The following is a 17,727-nucleotide window of genomic DNA, read 5'->3' as shown; positions in this document are numbered from 1 at the left end:
CACTGCCTCATGTCACCTCGCCTCATGTCACCTCACCCTTCCTTCTCCTCCTCCCACCCCAAACCCTGCCTTTCTCACATGTGCTTCTAGGCTGAACTGGAGAAGGGACACAGTTGCATCAGCACTTGAGGCAAAGAGATCAAGAGCCAGAAAAACAACAAAAAAAGAAATTATATCTCCAGAGCCGGCGGCAGCTCCCCATGGTTTCCTATCCCAGGTGCTTGATACAATGTGCGCTTACCGCCAGGCCAGAGACAAGGGTGCCAGGAATGGGGGTTGTGCATCAGAAGAGAAGCAAGTTTTCCTTACATGCCAAAAATGCCTCCCTGACTGCTCAGTTAAGCAACCCACATCAGCATTTCCTCATGAGCGTCCTATCAGATTGCACAGCTGAAAAATACTTGGCTCTAGTTACAGCAACACATTAAGGAAAAGGTAATAATGACTGTAATGCAAACTGAATTCAAAGAAGAAGTTCCAAGTTATTATTTGTATTGTTATGCCTAGAGTTGATACAAACAAACATTTACCTTATTATAATATATATTGCAGCACACATTAATCAAGATCAATTAAATGGATAGTGCAAGTTGAGAACACACACGAGATGCCAAAATAGGGAGGATGAGTAAGATGGTATTAAATTTCCACAGCTATGATTAATCACAGTTAATCTATCAGAGCTCAGTCAAAAATAAACTTATAGTCCAAAGAGAAGGAAAGAAAAAAAAAAAAAGAAAAAATCAAAAGGAATAGAGAACCTCTGGGAAGGGAATGCACTTCTCTAAAGGTTTTAGAAATACACTGTCAGCTGAACTGCAAAGCTACCCTAGTGGCACCACTTCTCCCTCAAGAAGATGTTAGAAAAATGAGTCACGCCCAGATGACATACAAAATCCTTAATGCATCTGTTTGAGGGACTTGCTGTGTTATTGTCCTCTTTGGACTTTGAGTTCTCCCTCAAGCCATAGTTTGTTGGAACTATATATTCAGCTCAGACTAATTGATGCAGTACGTTTGCAGCATTGTTTCCAAAATATTTCCACCAGTGTTTCAAATGTTTCAAAAATTAACAGTGGGGGTACTTAGCTATTGGAACAATTTAACAAGGGTTGTCATTGATTTTTTTTTCTATTGAGGTCGGATGTTCTTCTAGAAGTACAACTCTAGTTCAAACAAGAATGAATTCAGGAAAGTTCTGCTGGCCTGAGTTATACAAGACAAAATAATGAATGATGAATGAGTCCCTCCTGTAGCTTTAAACATCTCCAAATCTGCTTTGCAATTCCTCTGGTGTTTAGGACAGCTTACCTTCCCCTCCTCGCCCCTATTTTATCTGTAACTTATTAAACCAGCATATGAGCCATCCGAAGGGATAGCATCTCACAACCAGAAGTACCTGGTTTTGCTTACAGACATTTTTCACCTATTTTTTGTTGTGTTTTTGTTGGGGTTTTTTTTTGGGGGGGTGAGGTGGTGGTGGTGAGAGTAATTAATTAATTAATTAATTTTTACTTCTTTATTTCCAAGAGACATTTCTTTGAGAAATCAACAGAACTCAACTTGTTTTATGGCTATTCTGATGTTACTGATGTGCATTTCCAAGGAGGTTCTTGTGTTCTTGTCTATAGCTGCAGGACAAATAAACCTTGAATATTAATTTCCATACTCTGTAGAATGCACTGAAATTAGGCATATTTTGAGGACTTAGTTTATATCATCTGCTCTGTAGGCAAAGCTAAACTGCCTCATTTTGAATAGACAATTATGATGCTATCATTAAAAACATAAAATAGCAATACAAACTACAAGAAATACAAAGCATTTAAGTTCACCTCTACAGTACAGATGATCATATTAGAAGAAGAAAAACAGCCCATCTTAACATGACAGATTTTGTTTTTACCTTGGGTCCACATTTGCTGTTGCTTCATCGATGATAAGGATCCGATTTTTTTTTAGAACCGCTCTGGCAAGACACACCAGCTGTCTCTGACCAACACTAAAATTAGACCCAGATTCTGCCAGCTGTGTCTCCATTTTATTAGGTAGATCTTCCACAGCCTCTTTCAGTTGTACCTGTTGACATGTCAACATACTGTAGGATGAGTAACTCTCTTTTAAATCAGCCATTGTGTCTGATGACACAACAATAAGTATGCAGGGTTTACCTTTTATATTCAGACACAAAATGAGTAAGTGCCAACTTGGATTACACAGTGTGTCAGCTATTAGAATTCTAAAAACATTAAAGCACATTGTTAAGAATCTATTAATGTTCATTAAAAGTAAGATATGAATCAAAATGTAACCAAAGCATCATCCCAAAGGATAATTTTTTCATAAAAGGCTTACATAACAATACACACGTCTACACAAACATGCACAAACACACACACGCAAGCGCACACACAACGGTCTACCTTTTCCCATCAGCTATGCCCTTATCAAACCTGATGAAAACATCTAAAAACAAATGCAGACTAGCACTGCAGTGTTATATGGCTTGTAAAATCAGATGTACATTATTAGATTTAGTAAGTCACCTCTTCCAAGGCACTCCACAGCTCTTCATCGGTGTATTCGTTGAAAGGATCTAAGTTTTTCCTCATAGTTCCAGTGAATAAAACAGGCTCCTAAAACCCAGTAAAATTAGCATTCCATTACAAACCCAGGTTTTATATTGCAATAGGTAATTTAATAATAATCAGAACTAACCTATATCAACAATAGCACAGAAATATCCAGCAAGCAACTATCTTTTATGAAATGCAAAGGAGTATTTCACAATAGCCTGCTTAAAGGAGGAGGGGGAGGCAAGTGTTCAACCAGTCTGTATGAAGATAATTTACCAAACAGGACAGGTCTGTTTGCAAATTGCTGTACACAGTTACGTCGGCACTCGAATGGGCATTTACATGCCACTGTTTTGATGCCACAAGCTATATATATATTACATGAAATCACTGCTATCCCTCCTGGTATTGTTAATGAAAACTAGCAACTACCACTGTCAATGAGCTCACATTCCTAAATTACATTTGGGCAGTTTTGAAAATTTGTTTTTGAAGTACATAAACCAGAGAGGAATCAAAGAGCTCACAATGCCTTTCTGGTTTTCCTTCCCTAGTTGGTTGTGGGTGGTTTTTTCATTTCATACCATAAACGGCCTTCAATTTTACCACCAGAGCCTAAGACGAATTGAGCTTTCACCATTTCAATACAACTTTTAAACCTATACACATAGAAGTTAATCTATACTGCCACAGCATCAAAGCAAACTTACTTAGAACTGCAGCACTGCTGGGCAAAACTCTCACTCAAAATACACCAGGGAGTCAAATGAGTACCTTCTCCTATTCAGGTACCAACGTGGGTTTACCTGTGGTTGAAGCAAGTTTTGTTCTACTTCAGTTCCCAATCAGACCAATAACAGATCATTAATCAAACTGGCAGAAATTAATTCACACTGGAAAATGTAGTGTTTGAGAAGCAGGAAGACAACTTTTGGTGCAGAACTCCTTAAGCAACAGATCAATATTCACAAATGTGAGTTGCCAGACCTGAGAGTCATGCACTGACACTACTTTAGAGCTAAACTCCTCTTGATACTACACATAAAGACAGTAAGTCAAATGCTGTAATAGTGCTGATCATAAATGGAGACCATACATCATGTTGTCAGTCTTCTTTAAACTGGAGAGATCTTATGCAAAATGTTTTCTTTTTCACCTCCTCAAGGAAATAAAGTCTAACTTACATTGGATAACTGCAGCTTACTCTGAGATTAACCTCTGTTGTGACTTACGCCCCATCTAACCCTAGTGATGCCCAGCTCCAAAGGGCTGCAGCAAATCGGAACAGAATTTAGACCTTAACCCTTTCATTGTGTCTTCATTTCTAAACCATTCTGAGTGGTGTAAAAGGATTAACAAAGACAGAACATGCCACAAGCAATGTAAAAGAACATGTGCACTTCTTGACGTAGCATGCCAATTATTTAATGGTATCTGTTGCATTAGCAACATGTCACTAAAAGCCTATTGAATGAAGAAAGGATTTAAAAAAACATTAACAGGTTAAAGGATTTTTTTCTTCAAAAACACCTAGGAAGTAATTTGTTTAACAATACATATTGTAATACACCACTTGGTGTGTTCTGAAGGTATTATTACATTTATTTTCCTTTTCAATCCATTTTTATAGGTTGGCAAAGTAAGAGGCTGAATTTATAAATAGTTCATAACTATTATAAAAGTCCTAACAACAGACACAGTGCAATAGAAGATAAGGATATTTTTTAATTATCATTTCTGACACAGATTATTATTTAAAATAGACTCATTTATGAGAGGAAAGTAATAAGACAAACCTGTAAATAATTGTTGTAAAAACGCTTGCAGTCAGGGAGGCAGACAACATTTGCATAGGAAAGATTTACAAACACAGCCTTCACAGAGCTCCATCCAAGCAAGCAATTAGAAGCCTAAGCACATTTTTATTTCTCCAGGTAGGTATTTAAACTTAACATATAAGAAAACTTCAGTCTTGCCTCATCACTCTCTAGGAATGGTTCTGTTTAGCTTGTTTGATGTTATAATTTTAATAAGCATCTCTCCCTCTGGTTTCTTAGCTTCCTACATAATTATGAAGGCATGTGGTGCAAAATAACTACCTGATGTTACATTACTATTTCTACCATTGACACTACTATTAATGCAGTACAGGACAATACCTATCACTCAGTTTACTACAGTATAAACCTTATTTACAGTATAAATTTACAGCATAAACCTTATTTCAAACCCTCCTCTTCTTATTATTACCACCACTTCATAGATTTGCGTATTTTTAGTGGAAACAAGTCTTTCCTTTCGTGGAAAAGAAATGCTACCTGCTAGCCTTCAGACACTTAAAACCCTTTGGGACCATAATGAAAACCCTACCATGTATATAAACTTGATAAAGTCACAGAATTCAACTGGATTAAAATAGGTTTACAGCCACAGCAACAGACCAATATATAAAAAAAACCAAACAAAACAACCCAACCCCAACATGTATAATTAAATGCAGTGAACTTTGAGCATCTGTATCACTCAACATGTAGAAACCAGCAGTTTTCCTGTCTCAGTACTCTATTTTGTTCAACTGGGTTGAATTCTTCTGAATGTAGAAATCACCTGCAATAGTTATGGGCAAGGTTTTAAAAAAGCTGTAGACCTTGAATGAACTGATGACCATCTGCTTTCAGGAGAAAAGAACACTGCACACAAACAAAAAAATAGAACTTAAATCCACATAAAGTCCTCTTTATATACAAAAGATGACTAGTTCCAGTGAGTACCTCCACTATGTAATAACAAAGCCTTCAGCACGCAGAAACAAAAGACATCCTGCATTAGGCAACAATCCAATTGCTGAGGGAGTACCTCTGTTTTGATAATAGCATACCTGTTTCTGTTCTCTGACTCCTATTCTTGGGAAAGGAAAATTAAAAAAAGCAGCAGGTAAGAGAAGCTTAGAACCACAGTCCATTACCATTTTTATCAGATGTCCCTCAGAGTCCCTTAGTAAGGAAGCTTCAAGCAACACATCAAGCAGGAACTGCTGCCAAAGGATCAAGTGACTTTAGAGGACTGCTGAAGATTGGTATATTCTTGTCAGACTTTTTCTGCTTTTCCCCAGACTACAGGACAGCATGCTGCTAAGACCTATGCACAAGTATCTCAGAGGAACAGACAGGGGCCAAAACTAGGAAGAAAATGCCGCAGAACAGAATCCCCCAAACTGATTCTGTTTCTCTTAAAATAATCAAAACCTTACTCAAGTAAGAATAATGCCTCACTGAAGTTTCTATGTCTACTGCATACAGGAACATATCCCAGCGAAGCATTTTAAATACTGCGGTGGAAATGCTTATGATAGACCAAGTCACTCTCTTACCTGAGGTATAATTGAAATTTTCTTCCGCAAGTCATGGAGTCCTAGCTCTGATGTCAAGTACTTATCAATCCAAATCCTTCCTTCGGGTTCCGCCAAGCGAAAGAGGGCTGCTATCAGGGAGCTTTTCCCAGCTCCAGTTCTTCCCACTATTCCAACCTACAGAGCAAGCCAAGCTTGTGCAATTAAACCATGAGCTTTTCAGGATAAATTGATATGTCAAGAAACAGTCTTACATCACAGGATTTATAGTAGAACAAGCACCAAATAAAACTTCTTTATAATTAACATTTGTTTTCAAGAGTTAAAAACCTCCCCACAAAATCAGTCTGGATTCAGGTGACATTTGGATACCCAACAATTTCTTGGATCACAGTAAAAGGTGAAAGGTCTTCCCTTAATGTGTGGTGTTTTATTGTGTAAACAAGATAAAGTGACTCGGTATATACAGCAATGTTATTCAAGGCTGCTAGTTTTTATACTAAACCTGGTTTTCTGGGTGATGTTAGGCAAATAATGCCAGGCATACATCTACTTTTCAACCCAAAAAAGGACTGACTCCCATAAAGCACTTTGGGAACAACGTATGAGCAGTAACTCCAATTTAAATAACTAAGACTGATTTTGGTTAGCATGATTAAGGTGAATTACTTTAAAGCAGCCAAACTCTAAAGCCAAAACTAGCATGACTGTAAACTGTATTCATGCTTCAGACAGCTTCAACAGAGAAGACGCAAGTATTGAAGCTACAAGGCCATCTGAGCAAGCTGCAATTCCTTTCCAAACAGAAGGAACAGTGAATAATAAATTCACAGTGATTCAGGCTTCTGTATGTTCCTAAATTAAAATCAGAAGCTGTATGCAATCTGAAAAAATAATGGTTTTCAGAAAAAAGAGGTTTAGACAATGCAAAATATGGGATTGCTAACTTTAATGAACAAAGGATTGAGACCTACAAATATTTCATATGAAACCAACCCTTGGGAAAAAGAAGGCCCATTAATAAATGAAAGGAGACATATAATTAGTGGTGATTAAATACTACTTGAACAGCAAACTTTTCTTTTTAAATGTTGTCTTCAGGTAAAGGATTCTTAGAGAAAACAATGTATAACAATCAATTGTACCAGAGAAGGTGATGAGTGTAACTCTTTACACAGACCTGATCTGGCAGGATTTGTTACTTCCTGCACTCACTTCTAATCACTACATTTCCGGAAAGAAATCAACACACTGGAAAGAGTTCAGAGAAGTGCAACATAAAATGAATATGGGTTGAAGATACTGATTTGATGAGGAAGGATTTATGAGGATTAAACATGTACAATATAGCCTGGTGAAGTGACTGGGGTGCAGAAGGGAGGAAAAAACGTGAAGACCTTCATGAGTATACATACAGACACCAGAGGGCAATTACCCACTGCCTTGAGACTCAGATGTATGACTGCTGGAATGAAATTAAGCACAGGAAACTACACAGAACAGTGAGGAGAAACTTTCTAACAGTCAGAGACACGTAGCTCAGACAAAGCAGCAGTGCCTACATTTCATCAAAAATTCACAAAACGCTATAAAAAGTATACTGCAAGGAGGAACTTATACTGCATAATCCAAAAGGCATTTTATACTTCCATTTTCCAATTCGACAATTTCATCCAACAATTCATTATTTTACTATTGTATATAAACTAATTAACATTTATACAGTGCTTATTATTAAAGATACAGCCTAATTTAAGCAAATCTGCTACAATAAATGATAAAATGTCTAGCATTCTAAATTCTATCAGTGAAACAAAGGAAAAATAGTTCTGAACAGATACACTACAGCTCACAAAGAAAATGCTGAATGGAGAACACAGACACCCACAGTTGTGAAAACAAAAGTTCAATTGTTCCTCTATAAATGTCAGTAATATAAAGTATTGTATTAAGGATATGAAGAAAAAAACATAAAAAATACATTTGATACTTAAAATAAAAATGCAGCTGCTCTGCATATTGTCAAAATCCCACTTTCAGTTTGGCATCAAATGAAAGGACTATGCTCTTCAGTATTTAGAGGAATCCATGTATTTTTGGTCCAATTGACTACAGGCTGCTGATAATTGACATGAATGTCAAACAGCTCTCACTAGACACATTTATTTATTTTTCAATACATTGTATTCTTCAGAGGCCTGTGTTCATAGCCAGTGCAAATACAGCAATGGTCTGGAAATGGAAGTCCCAGCCACTTAACAGGAATCACATGGCCAGGATTTTGTTGGCCGCTGTAAACCATGTGCAGGCCCAGGAGTACACCTGCTATGCTGGGCTTATCATTACTCAAGCGTCACTTGTACTTCAAAGTAGAGCTGCACAAAAAAAGGGAGTGAGATTTACAGCACGTCAGCTACTCTGCTGAAACTGCCCGTGTCTTTGTTATCCCTCAGGCAACCTCCCTTTCGTGCTATGCTATTGAGAGTATTTACACGAACAGCTGCCATGACGTAAATCTGGACCCTCACCCTCCTAAATTTTTCATGGAGGCAGACCCTCAGATTTAGGATCTGTCAGGACAAGGTGCATTTAACAACGTATTAGTCCATAAGCACTCATAAGCACCCTGAAACTAAGATAGTCGTGTTTAAAACCTAAGGGCTAACCTCTTCCTGCTGCAGCAATAGTAGCTGAAGAGGTTAATCACAGCCAGCTGCTGGCAGTGCTCCTTATGTGAGCGCTCCCCAGTCTGTCTCTGGCAGACTATGCTACACCAGCAAAGACAGGTAAAACAGAGGATCATTCCTAGCCTGCTTTGACTGTAGGGAAATACTGAACACTGAGACAAAAGAGATCCTAACCCACAAGTGATCTGCCAGTAATCATTTCCTCCATTCTTACTGTACCTACGGCTTCCCAAACTAGGCACTGGATGGGTACAAGTACAAGCACCACAGAAGCTTAAACTCATTCATCCTGCCAGTGGCACTGCAGCCACCAGAAGTCTGTATGAGCCAGGGGTCTGAACATGCATAAGAGCTCTCACTGACAGGCACATGAGCAGAATCCCTACAGCATCTGGAAACCTGGTTCTGAAGAGATGCTTCTCCATAATTAAAACCAATATAAAGAGCACAGATGGTTGGGAGACTTATTTTACACAGTGGCAGTCTACTGCAGTATTGTGCAGAACATCACAGAAAACAAACATGAAGTTCTTAGCAATAGTTTCAAGCTGGATAATTCAGTTCAGGGTGACAAAACCACAGTATAACCACTCAGCAAAAATAAACAGCCCCCATCATCCCTCCCCCTTCTGCCCTCACTAAGGACTGAGTCATACATTGCTAATATTTCTTGCTTTCGTTTTTTATTTTACTTCATTTCTGTCTCTCACTAAAAAATTTAAATTTTATTGTCTGCCATTACATTGGAGTGATACGTATCAGCTAGAGATGGCCTATAGGCAATAAAAGCAGAGAGCAGATAAACATTCTTTTTGCTCTTCTTCTTAAACACCACTTTTAACTCACCCATACCTAATTCCATGAGATCATCTCCATGCAGCAAAGTTGGGTTGAACTCTTGTAACATGCATGTTATTAAAAAGGTCCACTTGAAGAATGAAACAGGTTTGGGACTGAATGGAAAAGCATGTTACAAATGAGGCCAGGGCAATGATTGTAGAGAGCTGAACCAGCCTCCTAGGGAAGATATCCTAATCAAAAAAGTACATGTGCGTTTGAAATGTAGCAAAGCACGAATTAACACTGCAAGGCTCTAATTTAATTTTATCTGTGGGGGAGACCTTCCCTGTAGCGCTCTTTGAATTGGGATAGTGTCAAAATTGGGGAGGAAGAGTCAAATTTGCAGAGGAAGAAGAGTTTTATTTCTATGTTTCTTTTGGCTACCAATCTAATTAATGGCAACAGTTAATTGGATTGGTAGCCAAAAGGAACTGAAATAAAGCCCTCAATTTTAAAGTTATACAACTGATTTATGTTTCTTTCTTCTCTCTTCCATCTGGGGCTCTGTGCAAGAGCATGTACATTCCTTATTTTCAATTGTCTCTGCTCACCTTTGTCTGCTGACATCCTTCGTTCCATTTATGTTCCCTCTACTGAATCCACAATTTCCTAATGCAGCTCCGTTTACTTTGGATTTGAAGAAACATTTCGGGCTTAGTCAGTGTTTCGAATGTTTGCCACTTCCCCATGAAACCCAAATTTTTTAGAATATTATCAAATATGCTTAACCTTTTTTTTTTACAGACAGAAATGTCATGTTCCCAGATGCATGCATGCTACATTTACAGGAAATAAATAGGCTCCAACTTTTGTTTTTAAATATGATTAAGGCTTATTCTTTAAAAGAACACTTAATAATTTCCTAACATCCACGTATTTTACAATGAATTTTTATCACACAGCCTCGCGTCAGCTTATCATTTTTGCTTAATTTCTGTGAATGCCTACAGCCAGCCATATACATACCTTTTCTTTTGGTTTAATTAAAACAGACAAATGTCTTAACACCAAAGGTCCATCCAGACTGTAAGTGAAGTTAACATTTTCAAATGCTATCATTCCTTGGCTTGGCCATTCAGGTGGTGGATGCTTGTTGGTTTCCCAAGGAGCTTCTTTTTCAAGTTCTGTGTATTCCATTACTCTTTCTGCTGATACCATCTAAGGGGAGGAAAGAAGACATATTTTTCATAAATTATGTAATATATTTCATATATTCATATATTACACAAGTTTCAGCTCATTGCACATATTGCAAATATTACATGCATATAAATATGTTTGTGTGTATTTTTTACTATAAAGATTCAATGCAAATTATTACAGAGTTTTTCTTTTGATCACAGATAAGAGTATTTGGTACCATCCAATGCTTACTTTATACAACTAAAAAAAGTGGAAAGAATGCATCTTATAGCCTCCTACAGACCCAGATCTATCCTGATACATAAATCCATACATAAGCATTCATTTCTAACCAGTGGGACTAATTACAAATCTAAGTACATGCATAAGTATTAAGAAATTCAAGCTATGAGAGTTATCTGTCAGTCTTGACAGATGACACTATTTTATTGTGTGTTGGGAAAACAAAGGCTAGAAATGTAACTGCCATATGAGCTACAGGCAGATGCACAATAGCTACTAGCATCAAGTTACTGGCTTCATCATCCCATTTTTGTCTTCATCATTACCACTGTGCTCACCCCTAGAAAATCTTTTAAATATTTGTCACACAAGCAACTCCACAATCGAAGACGGCTCTCACCATATTGTGACTTATATGCAATAAAACTTGTTCTCCTATGTATTTTATGCCAGATACGAAAGAAACTACAATATTTGCTGATGCCTCTAATCTTACAGAAAGGAAGTGAAACAGAAGTTGAGCTATCTAGACTTTTTTTTCCCCTTGGGCAAATAGTAAAAGTTCTGTTTAGGCTCTGACGTGCATCCTCATCCATGCATCTTCTCAATACAACTAATTGTCTTTAATGGTATCCACCCACAGATGGATACTGAAAAAAAAAAGAAAAGATATCCAGTAGGCGTATCTTGCCTGGAGTGGCTTTAAGGGCAGAGGTCACCAGGCAGCAAGTTCCCTGACCTTGTTGCCATCTACCCTTTCCATATTACAAAATAAGCTCCAAGGAAAAGCACATAAGGAAGGAATGACAGAGTAGAAGAGGGAGGAAGTGTTCCTGCCTCCCCCAAATGTAACCAGACTTTAATAACAAGGGGTTTTTGGTGTATGTCCACCTGCGAAAGAAGTTGATGCTAATCACAGCTCCATATAATGATTAGCATTCCACATCAAAGTCTGCTTAGTGAATGGCAAGCCTTTCTCCTTCAAAGTGTTTCTGAATCACAGCTTCCAAGAGAGTAACTCACCACATAAGAGAGTCCCAGAGATTTACACTTCCAAAACTTCAAATCTGGTAAGAAAAAACCCGAAAGCTTTCTTCCCATTTCTCAACAAAGTCTGTCACCACTAGTTTATTCATATCTGAAAAATGTTCTGATGAGGCAATGTGCTAGATGACAAAAAATACTAATCTATCATTATTATTAATTTTATCTGTTATTAAACATGGCTTCTTAACTTCTACAAAAGGACTACATGTATTTCCTAGACTATGGTCAGCAAATAATAATTACAAGTAACCTTAAATTGTCAAAGCAACACAAAACCCCCCTGGTTTATGCTTAGTATGTTCTCTTTTTAGTCTTTTTATATATTAATTTAAAAAAGTAAATAGGCAGCTAAAACATGCTAGTAAATAGTGTAAATTGGTGGAAGGCATTTTACTTGATAAAAGTTTGGAAAGCACAACCTGCTCAGCAGAATATAAACACTTTCAAGTATTTGTTAACTCACAACAAATTAAGAAGATACAAGCCTTTACAATGAATTAACAGGAGCCTAAAATGCCATGAGGGATATAAATAAATTTTTAATAAATTTAAACCCCCAAATCTAAAAGAAAATTAAATTTAAAATCTTATTCACAGAGAGGGATTTATTTCTTGTAATTTTAGCAAGTTGTAATGCAATTGTCTACACTATCTAAACAGTCTCCTTTCTTCTGTTGTAAAGGGAGATTATAAAGCCTCCCTTACTATGAATAGAGAGGGACACTCACTGGGCACAGTTCATCTCAACAGACATTCAAAGTCAGCCAGACAAATTATATCCTCGCAGAGGATATTTTTCTTTATGGACTGTAAGTGGTGCTTCAATTGCTTGCTAAGGTATTAATGTCCTAAGACAATTTAGAAGAATCCCATCCTTAAGGCCTCATGTCACAACCATGAAAAGGAACCAAGAGGTGAAAAGGAAGAAATAAACGTTACCAGGTTTTCAACTTCAGCACTTTGTCTAACACCCCACTGGAATGTTCCCATGAGGGTGATTGCATAGGATAGCGCCAAACCAACCTGCCCTGCATTCAAAGCTGCACAACAAAGAAAGAAGAGAATCAAATAAGTACACCGGTAATTATACAAAATCCTAGTTAACTTCACTTTCATGAGGTTACTTACATGGTGGAAATATCACAGCCAGAATTCTGTTTGGTTACACCATACTTGCCATCTGCGCAATGAGTAGCTCCAGGCAGAACAGCTACTTCCTGCATTTTTTTAGGTATGTTTTGGAAATTGTCTGTATTTGAAAAGATTGTCACAATTCTCCTTGGCTTGCCATTTTATTTAAAAACTGAGGTTCAGTCTCAAGACCATATTTACACAGCTTGTTACAGTCCTCCCTGTCTGGCTGAGCATTAGTAACTTTTCACTTTTTTTTTCTAAGAGAATTAGATCAGCCCCTAAACTTAAGCAAAAAATTAGTGTAAAATGATTTCAAAGTTATGAACATTTTTACATCACTTTGCACTCTTGTAAGTGATCAGATAAAATAAGAGGATAGAATATTTCTTCTCTTGATTATATAAGCATTCATTGTGTTCAGCGGGTCTACTCTCACAAAATAAATGAATTCTGCCTGGCCCAATATTAATCAGAATTGTCCTCTGACTTACTTGAACTTTATCCTGGCATAGCCCTATTGACTTCAAGAGAGCTACTTCTTATTCAGAGGCAGAGAAAGATTCGGGACCATTGTTCTGACTTGTCTTTTTGCATTCTAATAACATCAAACCTAGTTTAAAATGTTCAGTGTTGAGCAGCACAGAGTGTTCAAATTTTAAAACACACATGCATTTACAGAACTTATCCAAAGGAAGAAGAAAAGAAACAAAACCAGCAAATTAGCACTAATTTTCATGTCCAAGATAATTACTTCTTCCTTCATATTTTAGATGACTATCTCATTCTAGTACATCTAGCCCAATTACATTCTGGATGATGCATACACTAATGACAGTTCACGAGTGACAGTGAACATAAAATGTATTATTACGAGGCGATTTTCTTTCTGGAACTGGCCTATCCTGCTGATCCAAGATATTATAAGAGTATCCCTAGGAATTTTAGCTTGCCTTTTGGCCTACTGTGCCATGTGTAGAAAGGAAGAAAGTTGTTAAGAAGCAACTCTGTGGGTGTTTCAGTACGTAAAGCAAAGCTGTGTAGGCCCTCCCAAAAAAAGCAAAGGTGGGGAAAAAGAAAAAGATCTATTTGTTGTTATTGCTCTGAAAACCAGAACCTCAGAAGTGAAGACTACAGATCTGCAAGTTTGTTTGCACATTTGGGGATGATGGTAGATGCATGCCTAAGCCAGGAATATGTCTGAACTGCCTCCAGTATTTGCAGGAAAGGAGATACAGCCCCAATGCCCTAGACTGAGGAAGAGATCATGATCTAGAAAGAAACATTTAACTTAATTACGGTCCTTAAACAATTAGAAACAGCAATTTATGAAAAAGAATTAGACATTACTATACATGGTAATTACTGGGGTGAACTTTTTCTACCATCTGTACTTACTTTTGGCGAGAACCAGGGAACCAAAAGCAACCACTATAACAAAAATGGCACAGATGGCATCCAGACGTACAGCAAACCACCTCGAGGTCGTCAAAAATAGAAACCAGGCCTCTAAAGTGTATTTTACACAGACATAAAAACAGTGGATTATTAGAAAACTAAGCTGTACAATTATCATTAAATTAATGTTAATACAAGCTGTTAAAAAGCCCCCAACATCGCCATCTTCAAGTCCATGTCTATATGGACTGATGGTGATCGGAATATTGTCCGGTTTTCCTGAAATGGTCCAATCTAGTTTTCACACTATTAGCAACCACAATAGCTACCACAGCTAGTAGAACATACAGTAAGAGGGAAAAAAACCTAATGGCCTGAAGTATGGTCCGTTTATTTAAAATGGAAGCCTTTTTTTAAACTCTCATGGACTCAGGAACCTTATACAAAAGCAGAAGTACAACTACATTTGCTGTAGCTGGACTACAGTCTACAGGCTTTTAGGTAAAACATATCACAACTGTCAGAACCAAGTGTTTAGAAGGCAGCTGCAGCTGGTTAAGCTCCTGTAAGAGCTACTCTATATAGCCAGAGGAGCTACAGAGCTAGGCAAGTGACTAAATGCATGTATCCACTCTCAGGGAAGCTCACAGGTGGACATCTCCACTGGGCACTCACATCCAGGTGTCCAAATTTGGTGCTAAATTCCATCTCAGATATGCTACAGTACAAGATACAGGAGACAGCAAGAAAAGACATTGCAATACAGAAGACAAAATGTTTGAATTCAGGGCCAAAACCAGAAGTCAAGTAGCCATAACAAAACATGGCATTATTTATTGCTTAGGCTGCAGTCAGATGAATTGTTCCAGCTGCTATTAAGACAGAGCAGAAGGTTACCATTCCAACCCACCATTCCAACCCTTTCTTCATTGTCCATGTCAGTGACATGGACAGTAGGACTGAGACCACCCTCAGCAAGTTTCCCAATGATACAAGCTGTATGGTGTGGTTGGCACACTGGAGTGAAGGGACGTTGACATGCTTGAGAGAAAGGCCAGTGTGAACCTCATGAGGTTCAACAAGGCCAAGTGAAAGGTCCTGCACCCAGGTCAGGGCAATCCCAAATACAGGCTGGGCGAGAATGGATTAAGAGCAGCCCTGAGGAGAAGGACTTCGGGTGTTGGTCGACAAAAAGCCAAATGGCAAAATGACCAGGCTGCATCCAGTCCGCCTGCAGTACGGTGTTCAGCTCTGGGGCCAACACCACAAGAAGGATGTGGACCCATTGGAGCAAGTCCAGAGGAAGGCCATGAAGATGATCAGCAGGCTGGAGCACCTCTCCTATAGAGACAGACTAAGAGAGTTGCAGTTGTTCAGCCTGGAGAAGAGGAGGCTCCAGGGACACCTTCTAGCAGCCTTCCAGTACCTAAAGGGGGCCTGTAAGAATCTGGAGATGACTTTTTACAAGGGCATGTAGTGATAAGACAAGGGGTAATGGCTTTAAACTAGCAGAGGGGAGATTTAGATCAGATATTAGGAGGAAGTTCTTCACTATGAGGGTGGTGAGGCACTGGCACAGGTTGTCCAGAGAAGTTGTGCCTGCCCCATCCCTGGCAGTCTTCAAGGCCAGGCTGGATGGGGCTTGGAGCAACCTGGTCTAGTGGGGAGGTGTCCTTGCCCATGGCAGGGGGTTGGAACTAGATGGTCTTTAAGGTCCCTTCAAACCCAAGCCACTCTATGATTCTACGATTGCTTGTCACAGGCCATGCTAAGGATCAGTGCTATTTCAACTCTCCCAATGTTTCTTAGCCCAGTGCTGGGAAAGATTCAAAGTAAAATAATCTTCCTTTTACACAGAAACGGAGGAGGTAAGTCTGGTTTTAAGACAGATTGTTTTGGATAAACAGATAGTGGACTGATCAAATCAGCCAATAGAACTTAATGTAAGTTCTGGAAGGCAGCTCAGGGAAAGAGAGCATGACAAGAGACAGGTAAGGTCCAGAGTTGGTAACCTCTTAGTCAAATTTACACCAACTCTGATGGCATATGCCTAACCACACATTTAGGATGTTTCATTAAACAAGACATTTTATATGGCCTAATGGACAGTCATACACCCGAGCACACAGAATGACATATGCAGAAGAGAGCAACACACTAATTCACAAACCTAGTTCCACAAATCGCATTTACCATGATAATTTAGGCACCTCTCTGAAACCCAGGAGCCGAGTGTCCCTGGAAACAGTCTATGGCAGCTTCCTGGTGACATGAAAGGTCATTTTTGGTGCAACAATGTACTTGTAAGACCAAGAAATAGGACACTTGGGTTGTAGGTTTTTCAGCTCCAAGGTTTTGCTCCACTGATCCCTCTGGCCAGGAAGGTGTACCAAACTGCCAGCTTGAGATGGGTTATTCTTCAACCTCCCCATGTAACTGGGGTCGTTGGGCATGCAGGAAGGAATATGGCAATCATGGGGACTAACAAAAACTCACGGTGTAACTTCTGACAACTCGTGAGCTTGCTTATAGAGATATTGCACTGATGGGAAGGAAACTTAGTTTTATCAAACCTCAGTATACCTTTTAGACGTTTTTTATCTAAAGTTATTTAATATCAAATTCACAGGCATCCCTGAAAAAGCATTCAAAGCAAGTGTCCTGTTTCCCAGGCTCAACCCTAAATGGAGAGGAGGATACCACTCCAGCCAAAAGCACTAAACAAAACACTGCTGCTGGGAGAGACTTCTGCGATGCAGAAAACTCTTTAGGAGATATAAGAACCCGGGGCTCCAACTTTGTGAGCTAGTATGAAAGGTATCCTCTTCTACTGGCTACTGCTCGCACACATTTAGTATCAAAGAATCATTCAGGGTGGAAGCAATCTCAGAAGGTCTCCAGTTGAACCTGCTGCTCAAAAGCACGGTCAGCTCTCAGACCATGTTGCTTCATTCTTTATGCAGTTTGAGTCTTGAAAATCCAAATGGATGGAGCCTGCACAATGTCTCTGGGCAACCTGTTCCCCTGCTTGCGGAACCCTCAGAGTGAAAAGTTTTCCCTTTTATCCAGATTAAATCTCTCGTTACATCTTCTTGCTCCTCCCACCATGTACCACTATGAAGAGCCTGATTATCTTCTCCTTGTAGGTACTGGATGGCAGCTATTAAATCCTCTGTAAGCCTTGTCTTCTGCGTGTTGAACAAACCCAGTTTCCTCAGCCTCTCCTCACAGGGAGATGTCTCCTGTTAGTCCATGACCATCTTAGTGGTCCCTCCACTGAACTCATTCCAGTTTGTTAGAGTGTCTCATGCATCTGGGGGTCCAAAACTGGATG

At 38.8% G+C, this 17,727-nt stretch overlaps 1 protein-coding gene across 5 annotated transcripts in view; it reads right to left on the bottom strand.

The window, feature by feature from the left end:
• ABCC4 (ATP binding cassette subfamily C member 4) overlaps window positions 1-17,727 on the bottom strand; it is a 152,919-nt gene that overhangs the window by 28,786 nt on the left and 106,406 nt on the right. For 3 of the 5 annotated variants that reach the window (XM_030476125.1, XM_030476126.1, XM_030476127.1), the window contains exons 23-28: window positions 14,394-14,504; window positions 12,804-12,904; window positions 10,419-10,610; window positions 5,947-6,102; window positions 2,547-2,636; window positions 1,907-2,079 (exon numbers count right to left, since the gene is read on the bottom strand). In XM_030476125.1, the coding sequence (XP_030331985.1) occupies window positions 1,907-2,079; window positions 2,547-2,636; window positions 5,947-6,102; window positions 10,419-10,610; window positions 12,804-12,904; window positions 14,394-14,504 (823 nt within the window). Of the gene's footprint in view, window positions 1-1,906; window positions 2,080-2,546; window positions 2,637-3,286; window positions 3,383-5,946; window positions 6,103-10,418; window positions 10,611-12,803; window positions 12,905-14,103; window positions 14,268-14,393; window positions 14,505-17,727 lie in introns of those variants that run through there. The other 2 variants (XM_030476128.1, XM_030476129.1) reach the window with 2 other exon arrangements.

This window comes from Strigops habroptila, chromosome 2 (genome assembly GCF_004027225.2).
Source record: "Strigops habroptila isolate Jane chromosome 2, bStrHab1.2.pri, whole genome shotgun sequence".
Taxonomy (NCBI): domain Eukaryota; kingdom Metazoa; phylum Chordata; class Aves; order Psittaciformes; family Psittacidae; genus Strigops; species Strigops habroptila.
The sequence above is the reverse complement of the archived record's forward strand: the minus strand, read 5'-3'. Positions and strand labels throughout refer to the sequence as shown.